The sequence below is a fragment of the Sparus aurata genome, chromosome 23 (assembly GCF_900880675.1).
Source record: "Sparus aurata chromosome 23, fSpaAur1.1, whole genome shotgun sequence".
Classification (NCBI taxonomy): Eukaryota; Metazoa; Chordata; class Actinopteri; order Spariformes; family Sparidae; genus Sparus; species Sparus aurata.
The window spans coordinates 26,171,273-26,197,641 of record NC_044209.1 but is presented as its reverse complement, the minus strand read 5'-3'; the positions used below and the strand labels follow the sequence as shown (position 1 = coordinate 26,197,641).

Here is a 26,369-nt window from a genome sequence, read left to right as displayed (position 1 = left end):
ATTCACCATGTGCTCAATTAATAAGAACACCTGCCTCCACGAAGCTTTGATCAGCGGCATCATCGTCTTTATGTACTTTCAACCTCCTTTCCTCTGCGAGTTTTGTCAGATAGGTGCTGTGCCTCCATCTCCCATTTCTGTTTGTTTCTAATTTCCTTCCCGAATCATATCTGTGTTTTGCTGCCGTTACATGTTTCCCGTGTGTGTGTGTGTGTGTGTGTGTGTGTGTGTGTGTCTACAAACAGTTGTCTTTGTGATGCACCGCGAGCATCTCCGCTGAAGGCAGCAGATCTGAGGTTTTTGACAGTCTGTCTGTTTGCAGCAGCGAAAGCAGGTTAGAATCAATAAGATCGTTTTGATATGCACAACGGCGCCTTGGACAGCCATTTGAAGGAAGTCCCGAAAAACACTAATAAACTTGAAGCCGCGCTCTCAATAATTAAAGCTGATTTTCTCTGAGAGAAAATATTTTCGAGGGAGCTGGCGAGGTGGAAGGCTTTGATACAGCCTAGAAGCCTTCATAAAAGTTTTAGATGTAGGGAGAGTAATTGACATTTTTCGCAAGTTGGCAGTCAGAACCACACATACTTTGCCAAGTGGGCCCTCAAATTTGTGCGGTCAGTCTCTCTCTTCTTTTCTCTCTCTCTCTCTCTCTCTTTTGTGTCCACACGCACAAACACACACTTTGTGTCCAGTGCGTTTTCAGTTTGATCTGTTTTATGGATTTCTCCCACAGCTCAGTTGAAAAAAAAAAATTTCAATTAATTGAGCCGTGCTGTGAAATATCGTTCAGATCGGGATACAGTCGTTTTTCAGAGTGTGGACCATGCAGTATTCATATCTGCATGATGCATACGGCCCAAAAAACATAAACCATCGTGGATCGGCTGATTTATGCACATATCTGCCTGATTGATCTCTGCTGTACACACACACACACACACACACACACACGGGCGCAAGTTGAGCCAGGCACTTTAGGTGATGAAGCGCTCGACCAGGTACTTAAGTTTTCAAGCCCTGGGGCAGTGGAATGCACTGTGATATGTACAGTGACATGTGGCTCTGCTATTAACCGAACACTTGTTGTGTTCGTGCCCTTTTGAAGCCACGGTTGGTAAAGCCTCCAAGCTGTTCAGAATGGTCTGTTTATGCTAAGGCCGGCCACCGGGGGGTGGGTTTGTGTGGCTATTTAACACACACACACACTCACACACACACACAGATTCTCCCTGCATGTATGTTCCCACAAAGGGAAGGTGGAGTTGTTAAAGAGACACTGATAGCCGCTGGCAGAAACTGTAGCTCCGTCTGATTGTTCTCTCTAGGAGCGTTGTGCATGAGAGAGCGAAAACACAGCAAGTGGCATGATAGAGAGAGAGAGAGAGGGTAGGGAGCCTCTTTCTTCTCCGTTCAGCCTCTTCCTCCAACTACCTGCTCATTAGGCTGGAGACCGGGGAGCTGCATGAGGCCTGGTTACTTGCGTGCCTACCGGAGAAAAGCCTGACATTATCGCCGATTTATCAGAAGTCGCTGAACTCGTCAATGCGCTAGCAGGCGTCAATGCATCAATAAATCAGCGATCACTCTGGGCGGTCTTGACTTCTACGGCTTCCTGCCGCCCTGACACACTTTTATATACTCTGTTTTATTCACTTTTTATGTGCCGGGTTGATGTATTTTATCGAGCTAGTTACTACAGAACATAAACTAGGGATTACAACCTTGTGCATAAAAAAAATCTGCCCCCAGAGAGAAATGGGAGCAATCTGTTTTTAATATACCCTACTTCTCATTCTCTGCACCGCTTCCGCGCTTCACATTTCCGTCACTCAGCCTGCCTGCCTTGTTGCCTGCGAATGTATGCAGAAAACGGAGCAACATTGTTTTTATATCCTATTATCCAGAGGATTTGCCAGGCCCTCTCACCCCTCCAATTCCCCCACCTACTTTACCTTTCTACCTGTTAAGACTTCCACTAGCAGATGCTGTTATCTCCGAGGCTTTCAACAGCCTGTCACATCCACTAGCTTCTCGCTTCTTCAAAAGCTGTCTCCCGCTTCCCTTCTGGATGTACTCCCCCTGCGGTTGCCGGTACCTGCTGGGAGGTGCAGCCGGCGATGTCAAACTTTGTGTGGGGGGGAAGAAGAAAAAAAAAAGGAGGAGCCAACGCAAGGGTCAGAGTGATGGGAGGAGGGAGGGAGGGAGCGTTTGAGTGAAAGACTGAGGGGTCCCACTGCAATAAGGTTGTTATTTATTTTTTTCCTTCTGTTTCCAAAGCTGACTTTATTGATTTTTCTAACCTGAAACACAGCCACAGTAGAACCTTCCATCGTCCTATAGATTGGAATTGATTGCCTTGAGGCTCTCTTGTCCTGTAAATATTTGCAAGGCTTTATTGATTCCATTAGTGGCTGGCTGCTATTTGTGACAATGGTATGGATGGTTGCTGTTCGTAAGACTAAACTAATGCTGGGAGGCCAGCGCTCTTTTTCATGGCACATTAAGGTCTTGTTCCACACGTGTACTGTTGTATACGACCTGTTCTTGCAGCCATTATGTGGCAAATGGTCGCCTACTAGATTTGTGTGCTGCTTTTCAAAGCGGTTATTCAAGTGGATGATATACAAGCCCAAAGCTCTTCTCATTAGTTCGTTTATTCATCTTCAAAGAAGCCGTCGATACTCTATGTACTGCCACATGTGTCTGCATACAAAGCCCTGCACGGATGTCAGAGGACCCGACCTTGGCTGCGACCCTCAGGAGCCCAACTTGATATGGAAAGAAACAGAAGAGAGTAGCGCTTTTAAAAGAGCCATAGTTCCGCACTCATAAAGCTCAGACACAATGTTCATATAGGGGCCAGTGATGTATAGACTGTGGGTGTTTCATCTAATCTGAGGAAGCGAGGGGCCAGGAGAGTGCTGCTGCTTAAGAGCACAGGGGAGAGCGGGGTGGCCCACGCACTGCTGCGCTGTTAACCCGCATCTCCTCAACCTCCCCCCCGCCTCCTGCATATTCTACTGTTGTCTCAGGAACACAAAGACTATTTTCAGGCAGCCAATCCACTGAAGAGTGGGAAACTGCAGCCCTGCATGCCCCTAAAAGCCTTCATGACTTTTTAATCGGTGGCTCAGGGCTCTGCGTCCAGCGGTTAGAGAGTGGACCCCACTGCCAGAGCTCCACTCCGTGGAGGGATCAAATCCCCCCCGCTTGAAACTCAGGCCTGTCAAAGCAGTCAGGCATGGAGGCAGTGGATGGGTGGCATCTGAAGGTGAGAGAGGGAGGGAGCGAGACGGAGTTGGCAGAGGAAAAGAGCAGTTTGCGGTTGAGGAGGGTTGGTAGAAGAGAGCCAGGAGGGAATGTTTGTAAAGGGTGGGAAGAATTTATGTGAAAGTGCTGAGAGGAGGAATAGCCCCGCACCAAAATAGCAATTTCTGAGGTGAGAAAGAGTTTGTTCAGTCGAGTTGTAAGAGAAAAGTGATGTGTGTGTGTGTGTGTGTGTGTGTGTGTATGTTTGTATGTGCGCGCATGGTGCGTTTGGTAGCACAGCGTTTGGAAGTGATGGATTGTTACAGCATACCAAACAGAGTGGGAAAGGTGGGTGGTGGATTTTATTGGAGAGCTGGAAAGGTTTTGTGATGAATAATAGTCATGAGTGAATTGGTCATTGTCAGAACCCTCCAGAGCCTATTGAATCAGCAAGGCTAGGGTTTTACAATGAGCTTCAGCCATGAAGATCAGCCTGTTGGGTCGTAATAGATGGAAAGTGAGTTGATGGAGGCAGGAGGTACGATAGATGAGGCTAGCTCTCACCGCTGGAGCGGCATTTGTCTGTGGGGAAATGGGCCACAGGAGAGACCCGTGTTCCTCCCACACACTGTGCAGAGATCAGAGAGCAATATGGATGCATTTTGATGATCACGGTACATGCACGTGCACACACACACACACACACAATGAGGCGCAGAGCAGAGTAAACATGCTGCGAGACTAGCACGCTGGCTAATGATGCCCTGTTGACCCATCGCTAATGATCCCCCTCAACTCAGCCAGGAACATGATGGGCTTTGATCTGTCTGTCATTAAGGGACTGTGGAGTACATGCACGTCTCTTTAATCTGATGAGGAATTCAGATATACATCAACCCGCTGGAGACACACTAACACGCGGAGACACACACAGACACACACACTTACAAGCATGTATTTACATATGAATAACTATACGTGTGCATTCACTGTGAAGATTCTTCTACTGTACGTTCGCAAACATCCGCATTTATTGTATGTGAAGGTCGAGATGTTTGCAGCCTCCTGCGGTGATAAACTCTCACCAACACAGTTTTGATTTTCATCTTTGTATTTCTTTGCTTTCATTGATTTCCTCGAGCCTTACCCTAACCGTAACTACTACCTGCCTAGCCGGAACTTTAACTTAAACCTACCCTTACCTAGGCAGGTCAATTTATACGATATATATCGTTATCATGATTTGAGACTATATACAATCTGTGAAAGTGAAACTGTTCTACTTGGTCTAATACTTGCCTTTACCCACTTGATTAAAAATCTCATTGTGCTACTGTTTTTAAATACTAATATTGTCACTACAGAGATATTGCGTCAAGAATATCCTGATTTGAGGCTTAATCCGAGCATTTATAAAGTGCTTTTGAGGACATTTTAAATTATCAAGATATACAGTACACCCTTAAAATACCCTGATTCAGAAATTTAATTATGCAATCTGCTGTTTTGTGATCACAAGTAAATACATCTTGAATTTGAAACTTAAATCTAACCCTAAAGCAACTTAATGTAGCTTCATGCAGAAAGATGCAACTGTTGAGTCTCAAGAATCAAGTTTTCAATCTATTTAATGTTTTACGTAATGGGATTTGCATATTGTCCCGATTAGTAAAGGTGAGTCCCCACAATGTTGTAAAAAGATCAATGTCCCCATAATGTTAGTAACACACATATGAAAATACACACTTAAGTGTTGATTCATGTCACTTCTAGGGACTTTAATATAGAATTATATTCATTTGGTGGTGACTTGTCCTAGCCACAAGCACTCCAACCAATCCCCACTAAACTGGTCTTTAGTCTAAAATGTATCGCTAGTAATCTGTCAGAAAACACACACACACACACACTTTAAAAGCACAAAAAGGCCGTGAATCCATGACAGAGATTACGCATGTTATTTACTCGCTCTGGTAAAAGAGCAGTAATAAATAAAACAGATGATTTATTAATATCCAGAGTTGTAATCCACTGCATTATATGTGTATTAAAGCACATTACTTACCATGGCATGGTGAGCGTTAAAGTGCTTCTAATAAAATTCTTAAGTGCCTACAGGCATTTCAAAGCAGCAGCAGATCTCTGAGCGCTATCTCCTCAGTGTCTCACTAATGGGACTGATGTAAATATGTTCATTTGTGAATCTTCCCTCCAATTTAGCGCTGCTCATATTGTAGATGAAGATTATCCAGGGATTATGAGGCTGGGAAAAAAAATGCTATTTGATGTGTATTTATGCACGGCTTATAGATGTAGTAATATGGAATTAGGTCCCATCATGGGTGGAAAATACCAACGTGAAAAAGTGTCACTCCCCCCATCTGGCTCCCTGTCAGATTGTCATTTAGCGATATTCATTTCGAAAAGTGGAATTTTAACAGACGTTTATGATGCAAATCACAGGCTATAACTCCGTGTGGTGTGGAGGGCCGCATTAAGCCTTCAAATCACTCATGCCGTTGCTTTGGCGCTGGTTACATTATGCCATATCCGCTTGATCGCTTGCACATATTTCATTGTGTAAATGCAGCTAGCAACTGTCGGTGTCTCCGCTTTGTAGGTCCTCAGAGGCGGAGAAAGTTCAGAGAATTACCAACATGTTTTCTTTTTTTTTTTTTTTGTTCTTTCGCTGGTGTGTTAAGAGCAGCGGTGGGAACATTTCAATAACACGGTTTGGGGAAAAAAAATGCTGTGAATACATTAACTTGATGGAAGATGGTGCTCGTATTTAAATTTATATAATTTCTAACGATAACCTCCAGGATATACGTGACATTGTGTGAAGACTGAAAATTGCTGTGGTTGTAATTCCTTTTTTTATGAGGGGCTTTTGCATATGTATAAGACTGTGTCAAAAAATAGAGCTAACCTTGGTTTTTACTTTCACAGATTTTAAAACTTCTATGCAGCTTCCCATACTTCATTCCCTGTGTGAAATGGACACGATGGGGTGCAGAGAGTTGAAGGTTTTAAACACCGGATCTTCTTTTAGCACGTTTCTTAATCTTTGCCCTTGACCCAGAATGGAAAAAAAAACAACAACTCAGGCGTGCCAACATCACTGAAGCAACACCCGCTCTAGTGGAAGCTTACGAATATAATTAGTAAAACATCATCAACCTCATGTATAAGATAGGATTGTTGGCAAAGAGCTCCAAGCAGCATTTTGTGCCAGTGTTTAGTATCAAGGGGTATGTTTCTGTTTACTCGCTTGAAATCTTCAGTAAAAGACACGATCTTCACAATTTTTAAATGTGGGAACAGAAGACAGGCGTTTTAGACGGAGACGGGTGGTTAATTAGAGCGGAAAAGGATTAATCGACTAGTTGCTCAAAAAGAAAAAGAGTCGACAAACATTTCGACAATCAATTTAATCCTTTAAGTTGTTTTTAATTTCCTATTTCCAGCTTCCTAAATGTAAGAATTGTGCTGCTGTTCTTTGTAATTTTTTGATAATAATTGTGAAGTCTTTCAGTTTTTAGAAGAAGCAATTTTGGAGATGTCACTTTGGGCTCTTTGAAATTAGAAAAAAGAATGAAAATAAATGTGCAGATTAATCACTAATGAATGAGTCGCAGCTCTATTGTTTGTATATAACAAATATATAATATGATTATAGAGCTACTCCGTTGATTTAACACATCAGAGGCAGTGAACTGCTGTTAAGATGACACAGAGATGGCATCTATTCACTCCAGTTAGAATTCATCATCTGGCTCATCTGTTGTGTACGGCAGCAGCTTTTAAACTCCCTTTGGCTTGAATAAAGTTTTACAGATACAAAGCCTCCATAAATCAATAATAGATAATAGAAAGGGGTGTCCTGCCAACAGTTTTACAGTCATCCTTTTATCTTGGGGCTAAATCGAGGAAAAAGCTGTTCTGGGCCATAAGGGAATTTTTCGTTGCAGTATCGCGAGTGGCCACTGGGAAAAACTGGAACGTCGGCCTGAGAGGTGCCACTATCCAGGTCTATAATATATTCATGTTTACTACCTGTGATCACAGCTGCATAAAGTCCGCTCTGGTTCAGATGGAAACCCTCCAAAGTCTTAAAAATCAATCCTGATGATGTTATAAGGATGTCATCAGGGTTGTCTTGGCTTGGAGTGTGGCGTCTGAAAGATAAGAACATTTACCAGGCATGGGTGACCTTGAGGAAATTCAGGATCCAGTGTTTTTGGAACTGACTAAATGGACTCTACTGCTGCTGTGAAATTGGTGGAGTATCCCTTTAAGAGGACAGATCCTCTGCTTTGTTATCCTAAGTTGAGTACTCAGATAATAGAGAGAAATACACGTCTTTAATTTTCTGGTGTGGTCTGTCAGAGCCTGATCGTTAGTCATTCTTTTTATTCTCAAGCATGCATAATTTCATAGTATTCACATAGGATGCTATTATGCACCCCCGATTTTTAACAGCTCGTGTTCCTCGCGCTAAATCATCCTAAAGGATCATGTGGAGAGAGCACAACAATTAGCAACTCCGACTGAGAATTTTCTACGCTTTGTTCGAGTTGCATGCTTCTCACTCACCACCCGTTACTGTATCTGATAATTGAGATGAGCAATGTGGTGTGAAGTCATGTAAGAACCAGCCAAACGCTTCCATTAGCATAATGTCAGGGCGTTCAGATCTTTGTCTGCCTGCTGGCACAGTGCTGGCTGCCTGTCTTCACACAATGCAACCGAGCTGTGTTTCTTCCTCTGTCTTTTTTTTTCTCTCTTGCTTTGGGGGGCATGTGCACTTCACAGACAGGGATGGGCGAAAAGTACTTTCCTGTGTGTGTGTGTGTGTGTGTGTGTGTGTGTGTGTGTGTGTCTATGCCTCAGAGGTCAGAGATGAAGTCTGGTAGGAAGTAGAAGGCTGGCGGCTTTGAGGTTCCATCTGAAGGAAGTGAGTTGGGGGTGATGGAGGACCTGCGACTTGGTGCTCCGGCACGGATGATGGGAGAAAATAGTGGTCAGAGGGCCTCCCTGTAATGTGCTGGAGAGAGGCAGCGATGTGACAAGCTCCATTCTGTCAGCTCTCACACTCCAGAGGTCTCAATTAGGAACAGGGACTCTGTGTTCCCGCAGGCTGCCCTGCTCACAAAGGTGAGGATCCTGCTACACATCTCAACCAGACCTCCACCAAAATTAGAAATAACATCCATCCGTGTACCCTTCAACTGTACTCATCTGTCATCTCTAGCTCCTTCCCGCCAAAGATCTGTTGTTGCTCACGTGTAATCGAATTTTCTGTGACGTATCGTCAATGTGAGAAACTCCCGAGATCCCATTCCCTGAGCGGATGATGCATCGACACCGAAGAAGGTGTTTGTCTTCTGCAAAACAGGTAAATAAAGCATTGGCAGCACTGATCTCAAGGAAGGGAGTGAGACAGACAGGCAGGCAGGCAGGCAGGCAGGCAGGCAGGCCGTGTAAATGTAATGAAGGGAGATAATAATTCTTTTCTCTGTCAGCTGCTCTCTGCCATTAGCATTTACTGCCAGCCCCTGCCACTCACTGCTTGGAGCCCGTGCACTCTGCCACACTGATAAGAATCACAATCACCAGTCTTTCCACACGCATATATTACAATGGCAGGCGCTCCTGATACCTCGCACCTAGCAAAACACTATTAGCATGCCGGCGGTATCTCTCCAATTCAGGAGATTCAAAGGGATCGGCTGGGGAGGGGTGCACGGATTGGACATGGCAGTTTGAATCCATGCATCATGTCTGATAGTATTCTGGATCTTAAAGACACGCCAACACTTCGAGGACGAGCGCACGTCACTCACGCACAGGCACACACACACCTGCACGAACAGCGCCAGGGATAAAGGAGAAGGTTTTTTTTATAATGTCAAGAGCAAAAGATGACTCTCTCTCTCTCCCCCCCTCCAAAAAAAAAAAGAAAGTACAAGTCTATCTATATGTTAATGGTGGGTGGGAAAAAAGAGGACCGGAGTCTTGTCTGGTGCATCAAGCAATTAAATCAAGACCTGTCTGATAGCTGCTCGGAGCTCCCCGCGGATGTCCCGCGATGGACAGGCAGCTCAGCCGTGCAGGTGCATGTGATCGTCTCCATCTTGGTGCGTGTGAAATAATGTTTCCCCCACCATACCATCCACTAATTAGGATCTAATTATCCAGGCTAGTGTAAACAATCGCAGCAGATGGCATAGCGCGCAGTATTAACTCTAATGACCCGGGGCCCTGTGGAATTCACATTTCAGCGCGTTTGTTTATTTTCCTCCATTAGTCTTTGCCCTACTTTCTAAATTCACTTAGGCCTATTTCCAACCTTCGCATGCCTTGAGAAAAGCTGCCCGCCTCCTATCCCCGACGCTGCTCTGCTCGTTTTTTTGTTTTTTTTATTTGCTATTTCTTCCACTTACTGTCGTTTATCTGTTTTGCGATGCCTTTTCTTTGCTGGGCTTCCTTTCTTTTCTTTTTTTTCACCCTTTTTCATAACAATGTCAATTAGCTCTCGCGAAGATCAAGTGAGAATTTGTACCTGTTTCTCTCCCCCACCCTCCCACCACTGCCTCCTTTCTCCCCAGTGGAAAGGGAAGAAAGGGGAAGTCGACGTGCGTGCGATCTGGCACACGCAAAAAAAAAACAACTTACTTCTTCTTCCGTATCGTAGAAGGCTTGTCTGTCACACCTGGGAAATAACGCTGTGATGTCAGTCGCACACGCGCTACGACGAGCGGGGAGTCTGGATCGTTTCCCGTTGTGTTCCGCTCAAACCGCACTCTCCGTAAGAAAAAACAAATTCATATATCTCCTTCCTTAGAAAGTGAAAAATTGCCATACTGTCTGGCTTACATTTCAAAGTTGATACACTGATCTGTTGGTGCCAAGAATATCCCCGCAGCTCTCCGCTGCAAGACATAAATCTTACGCCACAAAGTCCGACGAGAATCCTTTTCTTTATCTTCTACAAAGCTGTGACTATCCCTTGTTGATTAAAGACATAACTTTCTTACACCGAGCTACAGTTGTTCAGCTGCGGATTCCCCACCGTTCATCGGACAAGGCTGAGCAGACGAGAGACTCGATGCTGCAGAGGGCGTGTAATGGCGGCTGTGGGTGTGTGAGGTCTCATTAATTGACGCCGGGCCTTGTGCCTGTGCTCCTCTGCGTGCCGTGTTCTGTGCCAGGAGCTGGACTTGCTAATTAGGCTCCTGGATATCACAGACACGTCCCACGGTGCGCCATACAATATACTGCTAGTGACTCAGTGCCGAAGAGAAAAAGAGGGAGAGGACGGAGGAAGATGGAGAGTAAGGAGCGATGCTGAGAGACGGGGGTAAAAAAAAAATAAAGATGCAGAGACATCTGGACTGAGAGCTGGAAGGAAGGGACGGCGAGAGAGAGAGAAAAGTGTGAGATGGAGAAAGAGATGACAACTGATGAGAGGGCAGGGAGAGGGAGAGAGCATGAAAACTACTGTTTCGGGAGAGATCAAGGCCGCCGAGAAAGAAGAGACTGCCACGGCGAACGGAGAGGAAACTGTTATTGTGGCGGCTAAAAGAGAAGAGAGAGGAGAAAAGCCAAGATGGGTAGAGAGAGGAGGAAAAAAAAAAAGGAAAAAAGAAGAGGGAATCAAAAAGAAAAAGATAGTTCGAGAGAAGCAGAGCATAGCAGAGAGGCAGAGAAAGGCACTCAGAGGAGCAGCGAGGCAAACAGGGAAGAATTCCAAACAGAAAAGGGTGTGTGTGTGTGTGTGTGTGTGTGTGCATATGAGTGTTTGTGCGCGCGCCTGTGAATTTGTCTGCGCTGCCCGCTGGAGTGTGTGTCCAGATAATTCAATCTGCTGCCCATTGACTGGCCTCCCGCTCCGTCTTCACTCCTAATTAAATCTCCATTTGTTGGCTGGATGCTACTGCTTCTAATTGTGTTTCCGTAGCACCGGCTAGAAACACACACACACACACACACACACACACAGGTACACCCAAACACACACACACACGTATAGGGCCCACAGCGCGTCGGATCCCACACACGTCACCGCGCTACATTACACCTCAATTAATCACATCAATTACACATCAATTAACCCGTGGCGATCGGCTCAACACAGCTGCACGCAGGCAGGTTTCTCATCTGGCGGGCGACCCGGGGGACGTTTTTCCCCGCGACATCAAAGCATCATCAAACAGAGAAACGTTTCAGACGGCTTAACGTGAAAATCCATACTCCTAATTCAGCTCTCGGTGCGAGCAGAGAGGCATGACTGTATGAGCTTTTAAAAGCACGCCACCTCGGCCGTGACGTCTGTGTTGCCACAGCGTAGATACCAGATGAACAGGAACTGGTCGTGCTGAATGCTGCACAAAGATGTACAAGAGGTTATAAATACGGCGAGCGGGGGGGGTGAGGGGACATCGAGCTGTGATGGACCGGCACTCACTCCCAGATGCAGATCCTGATCCATGGGCCATTTCTCTAAATGAATGTGGGCCTAGATGGAGGCTCTCCATCTCTCCTCGCTGTCTCTCAGGCCGGGACTGCTTGTTTGGCTTGGGCTGTAATGGGTCGCTTCACCTTGCCGCCTGGTGCTGGAGGACACCCCCGTCTTCTCTCTTCTCACTTCTCTGTCTTCCCCCACCACCACCCCACCACCCGCCTCCTCCACCCATCACCTCGTCCTGCCTCCACATCACTTCTCCATCTCTCTCTGTTTTTTATCATTTCTCTCGCCATCTGTTTCACTCCCTCGTCCTCCTCTCCTGTCTTTTCCCCTCGTACGCTCTCTTTTTCGAAATCCCTCCCCCCGCGTCCGCCCGCTCTCTGACTCACCTAAGTGATGGAGTGTAAATCGGTGGGGTGCCTGTTGTCACGGTGACAGCAGCTTGTGACAGAGTGACAGAACGGGTTGACCTTCAGGACGGGCCGTGTATTCGCGGGCGGGGAGGCGGAGGTTAGGTGTGTATATTTGTCGTGTTGGTGTGTGTTTTCGTCGGGGGGCTTCAAGTCCTGATCCTAGCATACACATGTGTGTGTGTTTTATCTCTTGTATCTATAAGGGAAGCGTTTCATCAGCCCTCAAGATGCTTTTAACTCTCCTCCACCAGCCCTGCAATCAGCACCCTTTCACCAGCCCATTACCAGGGCAAGGTCACTCCCATGACTGTTGCATAACCCCCATCAGAGGAGCTAACCATGACCCGGCCTGCACGTTAAAGTCCCATCGGAGAAGCTAAATGAGAGCTCTAAATTTTCATGGCTGACATGATGCACCGCGACTAGAGGTGGTCGATGGAGGCGGGAAGTTATGTGCATACCGAATGTATTGCGTGCGTCAGTTCTAGGAAAGGAAGAAGAGGAGTGGAGTGAGTGGAGAAATGATGAAAGAGCGAGTGGATAACATCAGAGCGGACCTCCGAATGTTTTCGACAAGCAGAGGCTCCACTTTATCGCCGCATCTCTCAGCGATATGGTCGCGCCAAGTGCCAGCGAGGACGCGGTTACATCGGCTCAAACACAGGTGCCTGAGGATTAAACAGAGGGCAGGAAGAGCTCCCCGCTGCTGGAGTGGAGCGGGGGTAAAGAGGTGAGGCATAAAAATAAGCACGGGAGGGAAAAAAAAAAAAAAAAGCAACAGAAGACAAAAGTCAATGTGAACAGTGTGTGATTGTGTGCCAGCGTGGCGCAACGGGGAACACAATGGGCCTGGGTTTATAAAGCTGCACCGTGCCTGTGGTCTTTGTCTCACAGCCATTAAAATTCTGTGTTTGCAGCAGGGGACCCGGCTGGAGCCATGCCACCATTCAACCTCAGCTGTCAGGTTAGAATAAGGTGTTTTTTATATCTGGTGAATAGGCGCTGGAGGTGAGGCTCCTCCACGCAGCGGCCACATTAAAGCCCCCCCTGCTCCCGCGGTGCCAGTTTTGGGTCTTCCCTCGATCTGCCGACCCATTTCCATTTGCTTTTGTCTCTGCTCACAGTGCTGCAGGAATTCCTGGTCCAGAAGCGCTGCCCCTCAAGCTTTCCATCTGGACGTGAAGCCTGCAGCAGGCGCCGGCCGAGCACCTGCCAAACCCCGCCACTGTCCCTTTGTTCAGTCGCTGGGATGCAGGAAGCGACAGTTCTTCTCCGCCAGAGCTCTTCTGTTTGTCTTCCTGTCCGCCCCGTCTCTCCCCTCAGAAAGCATGTCCGCTCTACCTTGACACAGTGCAGCCAGTCAGAAGGACACATGTCCTCCGGTCCATTCACTTGCTGTGTGTCTGTGAACATGTCATATTTATCAACTGGCACTACAGTCTCTGCCTCCAACTCAAAGCTCCAGTCGATAAGATAGTTGATTTTTGAGTCTCATTCCCACAGAGTCAGTATTACTATCATACTCACAGGAGATTTAATTATATTGTGCATTTGTCTGAAGTCCCGATCAGACAGCTTATGGTTTTTTTTTTGCGGCGAGAGCCGTCGTTCCCAATTGTTTTCTATAGTCAGCAAGCGTTAAATGTGCTGCCATCCACCCTGGGCACCTCGTGTTTTTATGGCTCATATTTTTGCAGGAGCTCTCTGGATGCCTGGAGCCCAGACGCCATAGTCAGACTGTCCCTGACTCATCCAAAAATAAAAACTAACGATGGGCCTTGAAGTGACCATCATTCAGGTGAAGCTCCTGGACCAGCTGGTTGCACAGAACTCTGTGCACAGGGAACGACTTCTCACCCTCGGTCAGGGCCAGAGCTCCTTTAAGATGCAGCTAATTATCTATCTGGGAAGTTAACTTCTTCAACCCAGCCAAATTAAAAAGTTACAGACTGCGAGTTTACTTCACAGCAGAATCACAGTGATCTCTGAAGACAGGTGACGCGCTGGTTGCCAAGCAATAATTAGAAAAAACGCACCACACTCGCCTTTTTTTTTTTATTTTGCAATCCTTGAGATTCACCGCTTACAAAACGCGCCCTTGTCGGTCACAGACTCAACATACACTGCAGGAGAAGGAAGGCGACAGTACAAGAAAATCAACACTGAGTTGGAGGAGAAAATGATTCGGCTCTTATGAAATTATCCGTCCGCACAGCTCGATAGTTTTTACTTGACGAGAAGATCTTGAAAATGCGTCTATTCAGTCTGAAGACGAGGAGGATCTGATAACGCTGTGTTATTTTTTTAATCAAATAGCTCGCAAAAGAGCAGCAACAAGTGAGCTGAATTCAAGCATATATTCTTAATTATTTTCCCCCGTTCATATTTTGAGCGCAGCGGCAAAAAGAACAAGAGAGAGAAAAAAAACAAAAAACGTTTTATTCAAGTGGAAACCGATTTTTTTACGAGTGGAGTGCGATTGTGCCGTCTCTCCACAAGTTGAAAAAGCGAAAGTAAAATACTCGATTAAGATTTCCTGACTAATTGAGGCGCAAAGGACGAGTTTGTGATCGACGTAAGAACATACAAACAAGATCATTAATCACGTGTTTCCACGTGTAGATATTAAATCTCGGCATGCAAACAAATGGTGGCAGTGTGTGTGAACAGCACACCTCTGTTCCTTGAAGCAGCTCTAAATGAGGTGACACCCGAGAGGCTTTACGGGTCGGATCAGAACCGGCAAACACATGTGTGACAGCAGCACAGTGAGACACACCTGCCGTACGTGTTGCATATGTTAACAGACTTTAATGTCATGTGTTGTTCAGATCTGCGGGAGCAAAAAATAGACAACATCCCCCACTTCGATTTACAGTCAGACACGTTTGATGCCTCACAGAATTCCTCTGCAGTGGGAGGCTCGCACACAGAGAAGAAAAGACGCCGCACTTAAAACACGCCCACTGTCCACCGCAGACACAAACACGCATCGGTGTCGTTTGACCTCAGCGGTTCGCTGTGAAGATCAAAAGCACAGTGATGAGGAGGAAGGGGAGAACGAGGGTCAGACAAGAGGTTCTCTGTTGGAAACTCATTAGATCCCAGAGCCCGGTGTGCAGACGAAATGCTCCCATCCTCCTGCAGCAGTCAGAACTGTCAGCGGTCAGCGGCCACTTTAGTTTCTCACCGAGCGTCGGAGAGACGATCACTTCAGTCGTGTTTCACGGGGAGCGATCCATGTAACAATCTCCGATTCAGCAACATTGGAACGGGACTGTCGATTCTGTTCTTTATGTGATGTCAAACAATGGCTTTTTCTTCGGCCCCCTCGCTGGCTTTGTTCCCGAAAAATATACACTTTGCTTTAACTGTAAAATTGGTCACAGGAGCCGCGGCGCTCTGGGATCCATAATCAGACTTCAGACGAATGGTTCGGTCGAGGCGGGAATGAATGTGAGCGCATGAATAGAAGTGAAACAGGTAAAACCGCGGCGGTGATTACCATGCACTCAATTCCCCGGTCCACAATTCCACACGGGTAACTACTTGGCATTATGCATATCCCTTCCCTCAGACGATCGATGCGTGCGGCTGGGTTCGGCGTGTGCAGGTCTCTAATGGCGGCTTGTTGATGGAGCCGCATTGCTAAGTGCACGTTGCCACCGAGCGCCCGGACCGGCTGGAAGTGGTCTGGTGTTGCCTTTGTCGGCTTTTTTTTTTTTTTTTTTTCAGGCGCAAGAGAATGTTTTGTGTGTCTGGAGCGCGCGTGTGTGTGTGTCTGTGTGTGTCAAGTACAAATACATTTATGAGTGGATGGAATTACACTAAAGCCGCCTCTCCTGCGGCTACCGCTGGAGGGAAAAGAGGAGGATGGCTCCTCCATTTGGGCTCAGACGGGGATCAGTTTTCGAGGGCCTGTCGGGTTTGACAGTGTTTGTTTTGGAGATGTCCAGGCGAGGGTGGTAGGAAGTGCAGATTTAGCCAGGAAGTGGAGTGTTGCTGTCACCAGACGAGGGGACACTGTAAGGACCGGTTGTTGCAAATGGGAAGCAATGAGATGGCTGTTGTTTGTTTGCCTCTTTTTTCTTTACGAGCGGTGTGTTTCGCTGGGATGCAGATACGAGAGCGAGCCGCAGCTTTTTTTTCCGGAGGGTATTACCGGCGCCGGTGTGTCCTGCTGTCTTGTGTTTGTGTGAAACACAGAGGTGCACAGTCATTCTTTTATTTACAGTTTCAATCAGGTTCAATTTTCTGTATCCCCGGCGAGGCTGCCCTCACATTCGCCCAGTTCCACCACACCATCCTCTGCGTTTACCGCCATAAATCTCAGGCGTTAACTTGGATGTGGATGGAGAGAGAGAGAGCGAGAGAGAGCGAGGAGCTCCAGTAATCAGCCATGAGAGTGAGTCAGCCAGTGTGGTAGACCCAGAACCAGGCGTGCTCCGGGCCTTGGCGGCTTACTGCAACTATTAATACAGACTTTAATTAGCCCGCCACAAACACTGGCACAATCGGCTCAGTGTCGCCCGTGGCTGGCGAGGCAGACAGATCAATAGGTCTGATCATGCCTTTTTCATCAGCTCAAATGAAAGCACTTTGTCTCCGAGCTCAGCCCTGGACCTCGCGTCGCACCTTAAAGGCTTTCTGTGGCTGCGCAGGCCGTGTGCAGTGTTGCGGATGGGGCCTGTATAATCTGGCTGCATTAGGGAACTATAAAGATAAATGAAGGGAGGCACAGAGCATAACTCATCCTGTCAGAGAAGAGGGTTTAAGGCTGGGAAACTTTGTGTTTTCTAAAGCAGCCCCTTCCATCCCCCCCACCACCTCCACCCCCCATGGCTTCTTAGTTTCACACTCTCTTCCTCCTTCGCGTGCTTGTGTTCTTTTTTTTTTTTTCCCGTTCGCAATCTCTGCCGTATTTTTCTCCATCTGCTTTCTGTCTGTTCCCCCTTCCTCCTCCTCCTCCTCCTCCCCCCCGACTGTCTCTCTCTTCCCTCCTCTTTTTCACTGATCTAGAGGTATGGAAGTGTTCATTTACACTTCCCTCTGCTGCACAAATTGCTCCTCTACCTCTTTGCCAGCGCATTTCAAATGAAATAAAAGAGTAAGCCGCTTTTGGCGGTAACAACTTATTCCATGTGCTTTTTGGCAGGCTTCTCTGTTGACCTTCAAGTTCCCAATCAGCGCCGAAGAAAAATGGAAATGGCTCGTTCGGAGTCCTCATTTCTTGTGAATTGCCGGGATTGTGTTGTGCGTGCTCACAGGGGTTACTGAATCACCGCCTGGTTTTTTTTTTTGTTTTTTTTTACCCCTCTCACCACTTTGTTTTCTTCCCCTTTGTTCTACCTTTCTTTCCAGTAGATGATGTCCCGCCGTACTTCAAGATGGAGCCTCCTCAGACGCAGGTGCACCTGGAGGGGAACCGCCTGGTCCTCACCTGCATGGCCGAGGGCAGCTGGCCCCTGGAGTTCAAATGGATCTACAACGGGACCGAGCTCACCAGTTTCTCCTTGGAGTACAGGTGAGCGATTCAACCTTGTCTGACGGGATTCTATCTTTTTTATTATTATTATTATTATTATTATTATTATTATTATTCATCAGCTGTAATTAGCTTACTACACGAGGACATTTTAGTGCCGTTTAATTGTAACTAATAGCTCAATTGCTCGTTTTTTATTCACATTCCAGTCTCATTTTCATGGATTTATTCAGGACTGATTTGGCTGCACGTCTCCCGCGAGACATAACATCCTGCGTTCAGGGGATTGTCTGATTTATTCCGATTTGTATCTCACGCTGCTCCGACACCCAGAGATGGTGTAAGCAGATAACTCTTCTCTTTCGCCGACTCGTTCTCCTTCGCTGTTGGTTGGAACTGCAACAAAACGAAAAGAAAGAAGAAGAAAAAAAAAAAAAAAAATCACACAATGCATATTTTTTTCTTCGGGTCATCCGGTGCGTGTGGCTCTTTGCTACGTCAGCAGCAAGATGCTGTTTCACTGACTGCAGAGTTCCTACCAGGAACTTTTTTTTTTGACTATACGCTCTTCAGCCACTAACCACGAAGCTGAACAGCTCGACTAACAGCCCAGAGTGTGTCGAGAGAAAGCTCCAGCTTGTCCTAACAAGGCCACTGTGTGTGTGTGTGTGTGTGTGTGTGTGTGTGTGTGTGTGTTCATGTACTGTATGCTGTCGCTGTGTGTGTCCCAGGTCTCGGTTGCAGCACAGTAAAAGTCGGCCTCCATCTCATTCTAACCCTGTTTTCTGAACTCTCCACTCACAGTCTGACTCGTCTCCTGGACGTGGACAGACACTCCCAGGTGGCGTTGTCTGATTGCTATCACTGTCGTCTCCCCCTCCTCCTCCTCCCCCTCCTCCTCCCTCCTCCTTGCACACCTTCCCCTTCCTGTCTCCCTCTAACACCCTCCCTTCCTCCTCCTCCTCCTCCTCCTCCTCCTCCTCCTCGTCGCCGTCTTCTTCTTCTTTCCCTGTCTTTCCTCAGCGTTTGGCTGTGCTCTCACGTGGCTTAGTCTCTGGGTCTGCTTTTTGCAGCCCTCTGCTTGTTATTCTTCACCAGCCCTGATCAAAGAGGAGAACTGGAATCCATTTAATCAGACCCCCCCTCCCCTCTCCCCTCTCCCCTCTCCCCACCACCCTCCTCCTAACCTCCTCCACCCGAATTGCAGCGCAGTGGGAGCATGGCAGGGGCGGACTCACACTCCTAAGTGGCTGTAGCAAACCAATTAAAAGGGGACTCGGCTGCGGGGTTATCCAGCCCGCATTTCACACACAACATTTAACATGAATGCACATCAGGGGGAAGAAGCGCAGCAACGGTGACGCGGGACGGGACGGCGTGTGACGGAGGCTGCTACGCTTTGATTCAACTGAGTAAAGACACAAAACAACAACAGGGGGATTGTGTGGTCTTAAAGAAACAGTTCGACCGATAAAAAAGAAAGGAAATCAGTCATTATCTGCTCACGGTCGTGCAGATGGAGAACCAGGTGAAGTTTCTCACTCCGCAAAACATTTCTGGAGCTTCACAGCAAAAGAAGTTTGATTTAAAAAGTCAAGGAGCTGAAAAAAAAAACACAAACTGGCTCCAAACAAGTCGTCCAGGTGTTTTATAAAAAGTCTCCGGAAGCTCCAAGAACCTGCATTGATACAGAAGATGTTTTAAATCTTTATTACAGCTGCTAAGATAAAAGCGTTGGCACGCACCACATCTGAAGTGGGTGCATGAGCTTGATCTCACATTTGGAGAATCAATTTAGGATCTTTCAGACTCTTGGATTAAACCAGAACAGCTGTGTGGACGCTGCAGCTCTGCTTTCCTGTGAAGCTCCAGAAATGTTTTGTGGACGACGAAACTTCACCCAACTTTCCGAAAGTAGCGACTGCTTTTTTCATTTTTGGGTGAACTTTTCCTTTAAAACAACACCACGTTCTGTATCTGCTGTCCTGCACCACGGCGTCACACTTCAGAGCCGCCCTGTTGGCTAAGTGGATTTGAGCTGGTGCCCATTGAAACATCTCCATTAATTTGGCATCTCGAGTGTGGGGGGGGAGCAACAAAAGCGTCAAGATGACAAATGCGGCTGTCCGTCACGCTGATGATGACTAATGGCGCTTTGTGGTTTTTGCGTGTGCCCATTAGGTACCTGATCCCCTCGCTGGACAGAGCGCACGCCGGCCACTACCGCTGCATCGTGAGGAACCGAGTGGGAGCTATAATGCAGTGCAGCACTGAAGTGCAGGTCGCCTGTAAGTGTGGGCTTGTGTTCCTTATATCCTCCAGTTCTGACGGAGGAAGGGGAGGACAATGTTTTTGTTAAAGGCTTGTCATGCACAGTATGTGGATGAGTCACTCCGAGTAAAGGAGCTTAGGTTTTGAAAAGGTGGTAATAATGACAATTCCTCCTTTTCATCTGCTTTGTTGCTGGCGCGCTTCTCCACCGTGTTGGCAACATTTTCCTCTCCTGGTGTTAATATTTAATTTTCTTTGTCTCCCCTCCTCACGTTGCTCTTCTCTTTTATTCCTGCCAGACATGGGCGGCTTTGTGGAGGCCGAGAGGTCCCAAACTGTATCTCAGGGCGAGGGCGCTCTCATCCACGCGCCGCGGATCCACAGCTTCCCCCGGCCGCAGATCACCTGGTTCAGAGACGGGCGGAAGATTCCCTCCAGCAGCCGCATGTGAGTCCACTTTTCACCTCGGCTTCACCAGGACTGGTGTGTTTTTTACTGCCGTGTGTTTGAGCGCGTGCGCTCACCTTCGAGCTGTTTTGAGAACAACGAGCTCCCGAAGCAGAATATCGCATTCACTTCGCAAAACTCCAAGAAGTTCAATACCGCTCGCAGATTTTCTCCAATCCCTCCCCACACACACACACCGCCACGCCGAAGTTGAGCGGGAGTAGTTGATGAACGAATCTTTGGCGCGGGGCTCTGTGTTGATCATTGAATCACTTCTCAGTGATAAAGCGGGTTATTATATCGCCCCTATTGACTTTGCAGGCGGAATGATTGAAGGGTGGAGATAGAGCAGGCAGCAGGGGAACCAATTAGACAAAATTGGACAAAAGGCCTCAATTGATGATGTGTTTGACTGACAGCACTCACCCCTGGGTGGATTTGTGTGTGGGAGGATGTGTGTGTGCACATGTGCATGCAGTAAGAATCTATATAAGGCCATATGTGCACAGTGGGAGTTCTTGGTGGGACTGTATGTGCTGCGATGTGTGAGCACCAGCACGGCAGCTGGTTCGGATCCGAACAGACACTGTGAAGGTAATCACCTGAGATTAATTCTGCCGTCCCGGACAAATAGAAGAAGGCAGCCCACTACTCCTCAGAAACCACCTCCTCATCTATTATTCAGCAGCGACTGTTGGCATGTCGTGGCTGACATGAGGACTTCTACCCGGCTCTCCATCTTCTGTCTGCGAGGCTCCAAAAAGCGGGGAGAGAAATTGCGAGAGAGGAAAAAAAAAACGTCTCACCCTCCTTCCATGAATGTTTCGACCAATTCTGGGAGCTGGTTTCTACGGCGCTGACTCTTATCAGAAGTGAAGCGGTGAAGCTTTGCTCCGTGACAATGAGAGGCACTGACAGGACACTCTGCATTTACCGCTTGTTTGCTCACTTTGTGTCAGGCCACATTGATATTCACAGGCGCGTGTGTACGTCGGTGTTTGTGTGTTTTGCGCCGGTGTCTGTTGACTCGGTAAAAAAAAGCCTCGGCTCCTAATTGTCCAGGAGTGTGTCTGTTTATCCCTCGCCGATCAGGAAGATGCTGGCAGACACGGAGAGTCTAATCTGGCCTCGCGCTTAGCGTCAGTTCTCATTTAATGGCCGCTTCTCAAACGTCCGCCGTCCGCCGGTTTCTCCAGGCTGCTGCGACGCAACGGCCGCACACTAAAAAATGCATTTTAAAGGAATAGCTCGGTGTTTTGTGGGGGGTTTTTTTTAGCGTGTTGTTTCTGCGCCTGACCATCATTTTCAGATTCGGTTAATTTGGGAGGAATCAGAAATGTGTTTCACGCCCCAAAGCAAAGCAAAAGCTCACAGTTCGCACTAAATTAGGGATTCGCCCTTTTCAGATCTGTCCGTCACAGTTATTCATGTCTTTATAATGAGGCAGGTTGCACACAGATGGAGTTTGACTGTGGCTCACATCATACAAATACACTTCAAATATGTAGACATCTAAGTTTAGCTAGTTGCACAAAGCTGTTTCGGGACCAATTAATTTGTCCCGATATATTAAGACTGACTGAGCCTCTGTGAACCGAACTCACACTGGCCTGCAGCGTCTCACAAGACCGGCAGCGCTCCTCCAAACTTCTGCTGGAATTACAGTAAACTTTGTCCTGCAGGATTAGTGAATAGAAAATGAGAGGGAAACTGTTTCTGAACCGGTACCTTGAAGACCGTATTGTTTGTGCGCGCTTTTCTTTCGGAGACATAATTTATGTGAGCGCGCGTGTGTTTGTTTGTGTTTTGCAGTTTTGCACCCTCAGGATTTTAACCGACTGTGAGAAACAACTGCTCGCCGGTTTTTTTTTTTAATGATAGCAATGTGTCCGCGCGCTCGTTAATGTGTGTGTTTGGTTAGAGAGACGCATGCAGACCAGCTGACCTGGAACGTCTTTGATTAATTGGGAGCCAAAACGGTGACAAACTGCATTCAACGCGACCCCGGAGCTGTTTTAATTAAGTGGTTGTGTCGCTGTGTGTCGTGGGAATGAATGTAAACCAACGCGGTGTCCTCAAGGAGGAACCCAGCAGGTGAATTCATCAAGACGACTTTGTTTTTGTGTTGCCAGTTTTCGTTTAAATGTGCCAATGAGGCAATATGTCGTTAGGAATGTGCTAATCTGCAGACGCTGGATAACACCAGGTTCAAAACAAACCAGAGTCAGAAGATTTATGTATTTCTTTATCAGTCAATAAATCAGAAAACAAGACCAACCGCCATAAAAAAATCAATTTCCGCCATGCGCGTCTCGCCGCTCTGGCGATGGCTGTGATCGGAGGCAACGTGGTCCCCAAGTTGAAAATGAGGTAATTTGCCTGAATGTCCAACGCAGATATCAGAAATGGCTCCAACACCTGAATGTGTGTTCTGGATGTTTGATTTCCCTCTCGACCTGTTATGGTTAAAAAAAAAAAAAAAAAAAAATAGAGCAGAGCATTTGAAAACAGCGTGTGTCAGCTCGACTGATGTCTCCTACCTGTGGTTCTGGTAATTCTTCCCTTTAGTGCCATCACCCTGGAGAACACGCTGGTCATCCTCTCCACCGTGGCGCCGGACGCGGGGCGGTACTACGCCCAGGCGGTCAACGACAAGAACGGCGAGAACAAAACCAGCCAGCCCATCACGCTCACCGTGGAGAGTAAGTACGCCCCAGACGGAGACGAGCAGATTGTTTTAACAGGTTGCCGCAGATGAAAATGTTCGGCGGGCGCTTCATCTACACGACAGGTGGCTCGGTCGAGAGAGTAGAAACGCGTGGCGCCATCTACCGGCGTCCACCCCTCTCATCAGATCACTCCCTCCTCCTTCTCCAGTGTGTCCTGCTGTAATCACACCCATTACCTTCGCCACAGTCCTCCTCCAACCTCCAGCGGTGAATCACACTCGTAAGGTGTGTTTAGCACCTCTCCCTCTCTCTCGTTCTCTCTCCACCCTGTAAAGTGGACCTTCACTTTAATCACTCCTCACAAAAAACAAGCAGATTTATGAAAATGACATCAAGCGAGCGAGCGGGGGAGTGATTAACATGCAACGCGCAGACACACATCAGACTAGAAGGTCGGCCTCGCTTACAAACCGAGCGTGTACACAACTTCAAATAACGTTCGGGCGTTTCTTGTGCGAGCGCGGCTCCGTGTCAAATCATTAGTGTTTAACCGAACCTGTCGCTTTCCTTGTCGCCCCACCTACCATTGCTTACTTTGATCCAAACAACAAAAAAAAAACAACCCAGAAACAGTTTTTTTCCTCTGCTTACTTTGAGCAGCCAATTAAAGGAGTCAACACATGTATTCTCCGACCGGCTGTGAATGTAATATTTATGATGATACAACACAAACTTTGATAGAAGATGAAACGGCTGCGATGTATAGCAGATGTCAAAAACCGGAGGTTACGACTACCTGATTGGTGTTTTTTCGAATGCCAGCAAAATCCTCTTTTTCGCTGCCGTGCGAGGAGGTTTTTCATCCACATGTGGAGCGGCAGCATTTTCAGTATCAGCTTCCCGCCGGCTCCAGCATCTGCTCGTCATATCATTAATAAAGTGTTTGTAATTCAGCACGCATGACGCGGCAATCTGCGGGGACCAGATATCGCCGAGTATCACTGAATCTGGCCTCATGGATCACACAGCCGCACTTTGCATCTGAAAGTCAATAAGGTTTCTTTTTTTTTTTTTTTTTTTTTACGGCTGCATTTGTTCATTTTAGTCTGTGGAGAGAAAAGAGAGAAAAATATGCAGGAGGGGGGAGCGGCGTTCCGAAGGGAGCATACAAATGAGATGGAGCTGAGTTTAATAGTAAAAAAAAAAAAAAAGAAAAAGAAAGAAAGGAAACTGACGCCAGCTAATGCTCCGACCGGGCAGACATGTTGCTTTTTTTATGTTCCGTTCTTCCGAGTATGAGGTTCCACAGTCGTCTTTGGACAGATGTAGAACAATCTGGTGACATTAGCAGCTAGAAACTTGCTATGCAGGTCACCACGTTGTTTACTTCCCCATTTAATTAGAAGATTACACACTCGAGGTATTCTCACCACTGAGAGTTTATGAACTGCAATACATTAATTAGCGTCTGCCGGAGAACCAATCATGTCTTCCAAGAAACTAAAAAATGAGTTATTGGACGAGAGCGACGGAGTCCTGATCTTTTTTTCCCCCCCCCCCCGCTGGCGAACGTGGACGGAAGTCTCGGGGAAATATTACGGAATTTAACGCTGCTTATTAAACTAATTTATCGGTCTGTTTAACACTTATTTACACAAATCTGTAAACAATTTTGTTAACCTTAAACACCGCGTTGTAGTCGACTGTCAGCGCTCTGCTGAAAAAAACATACAGCAACTATTTTATTCATCTCATTAATAAATCATCCACAGACGATTATGTACCATGTGCTGTTTATACTCATTAGTGACCTCAGTGACTTTGCTTATTCTTCATCTCGTCCTCTTTTTGAAAGAGAATGAATATGTATATATTAGGGTAGCCATGGCAACTAACAAATACGTGTCATCATCGATTTCTGCTGCTGATGATTTCATCATTTGTTCCCTAAAATGTGGAAAAATTGGCAATAATCCTCGTTATGGTTCAAAGTGACGTCCTCAAAACGTTTCTCTCGTCCAACCGACAGTCCAGAATCAAAAAGGCTCCACATTTACCGTCATAAACTAGTCAGTAGAGAGTATACCTCCGCCCAACAGTGCCCTTTTGTACTTCTCAATCAAGATTCATGCCCTCGTTCTCAGAAAGTCTGACAAGAAAATCACACAATGTTCCTCCACCAAAGTTTCAAATCCTTCCATTTAAAGCAGCTGGAACCAGCAAATGTTTGACATTATTGCTTAAAGAGTTACTGAAACAATGAACCGATGATCAAAATACTCGACTAATCACTTAATCAACTAATCACGGCAGCTGTGTTGCTGATAGAGATCTCCCTCCGCCCTTCTCTTCCCTCTCCATCCATCCACTTCTTCTTCTCCCCTGAATGCATCAGGAGCTCAGACGTCATCAGACCCAGCACCCGGCAAACTTTCTACATAATCTCCTCCGATAATTAGGCGAGAAAAACTGCACAAATTACACACATTTTAGCCGATAAGTTCTGATCCGAGTGATTTAGATTTTTCCTCATAAATCCCTGCGAATCATTGCAGCCTGTTTAAGTTCATCTTTCTCCGTTTTTTTTTTTTAAACTCCCCTGCTGACTTGACAGCGGGATGCTCTGCGTGGATTGATCGGTCTGCGCGATGCTAATTAATAATAATGTCAATAATGCCCCCAAGATGATGCCTCACCACCACCACCACCGCGATGGAATGGATTCATCTGGATGTGTCGTAGAATTTTAAAAACCTTGCAGTCAGCTGCAGTAACACAGAGCTGTGTCTGTTTATTTATTTATAGAGAGAGAAAACACTGATGTAATGGAAATATGTTGTCTTTATATGAAGATCTAATTTATTATTAAATATTTGCATCAAATGACTGAATATATCAAGGATATTTTTCCTACATATTGACAAATATATCTGATTTTTGCTTATTTTCATTGTATTTATTGTTAAAATCATACCATATATTATATAATACAAATATATAATCTAGTAATATATGTAAAATACATTTGAGGTATTCATTTTTATAAAACACACACGAGTAAATGGGATTTTTCCAATTGGATTTTGGCAGAAAATGAAAGGCGAGTTTATGATGCTTACAACGCAGAAGCTAAAGTTAGTAAAGTAGCTACAAGTGGTAAAGTTAGAGTGGTTTTAAACTGAATCCCATCCCGTTTCCTGTCGTCTCTCAAGCTGTTCTTTCATAAAACAATACTGAAATTACATTTTTAAAAATCCCAAAGCCTGGGTTGATCACAGACAGTATTTTAGGCGTCTAACCAAAAAAAAACACGTTCAGAAAACACTTTGACTTCGAGACGAGGGAACCAGAAGTGCAAAAAT

The 26,369-nt window shown here is 46.5% G+C and overlaps 1 protein-coding gene across 7 annotated transcripts in view; it reads left to right on the top strand.

The window, feature by feature from the left end:
- Positions 1-26,369, top strand: part of sdk2a (sidekick cell adhesion molecule 2a) — a 105,860-nt gene that overhangs the window by 38,630 nt on the left and 40,861 nt on the right. For 5 of the 7 annotated variants that reach the window (XM_030408514.1, XM_030408510.1, XM_030408513.1 and 2 more), the window contains exons 2-5: positions 17,497-17,659; positions 19,802-19,908; positions 20,191-20,338; positions 22,907-23,040. In XM_030408514.1, coding sequence (XP_030264374.1) covers positions 17,497-17,659; positions 19,802-19,908; positions 20,191-20,338; positions 22,907-23,040 — 552 coding nt within the window. The remainder of the gene's footprint in view (positions 1-17,496; positions 17,660-19,801; positions 19,909-20,190; positions 20,339-22,906; positions 23,041-26,369) is intronic. The other 2 variants (XM_030408512.1, XM_030408509.1) reach the window with 1 other exon arrangement.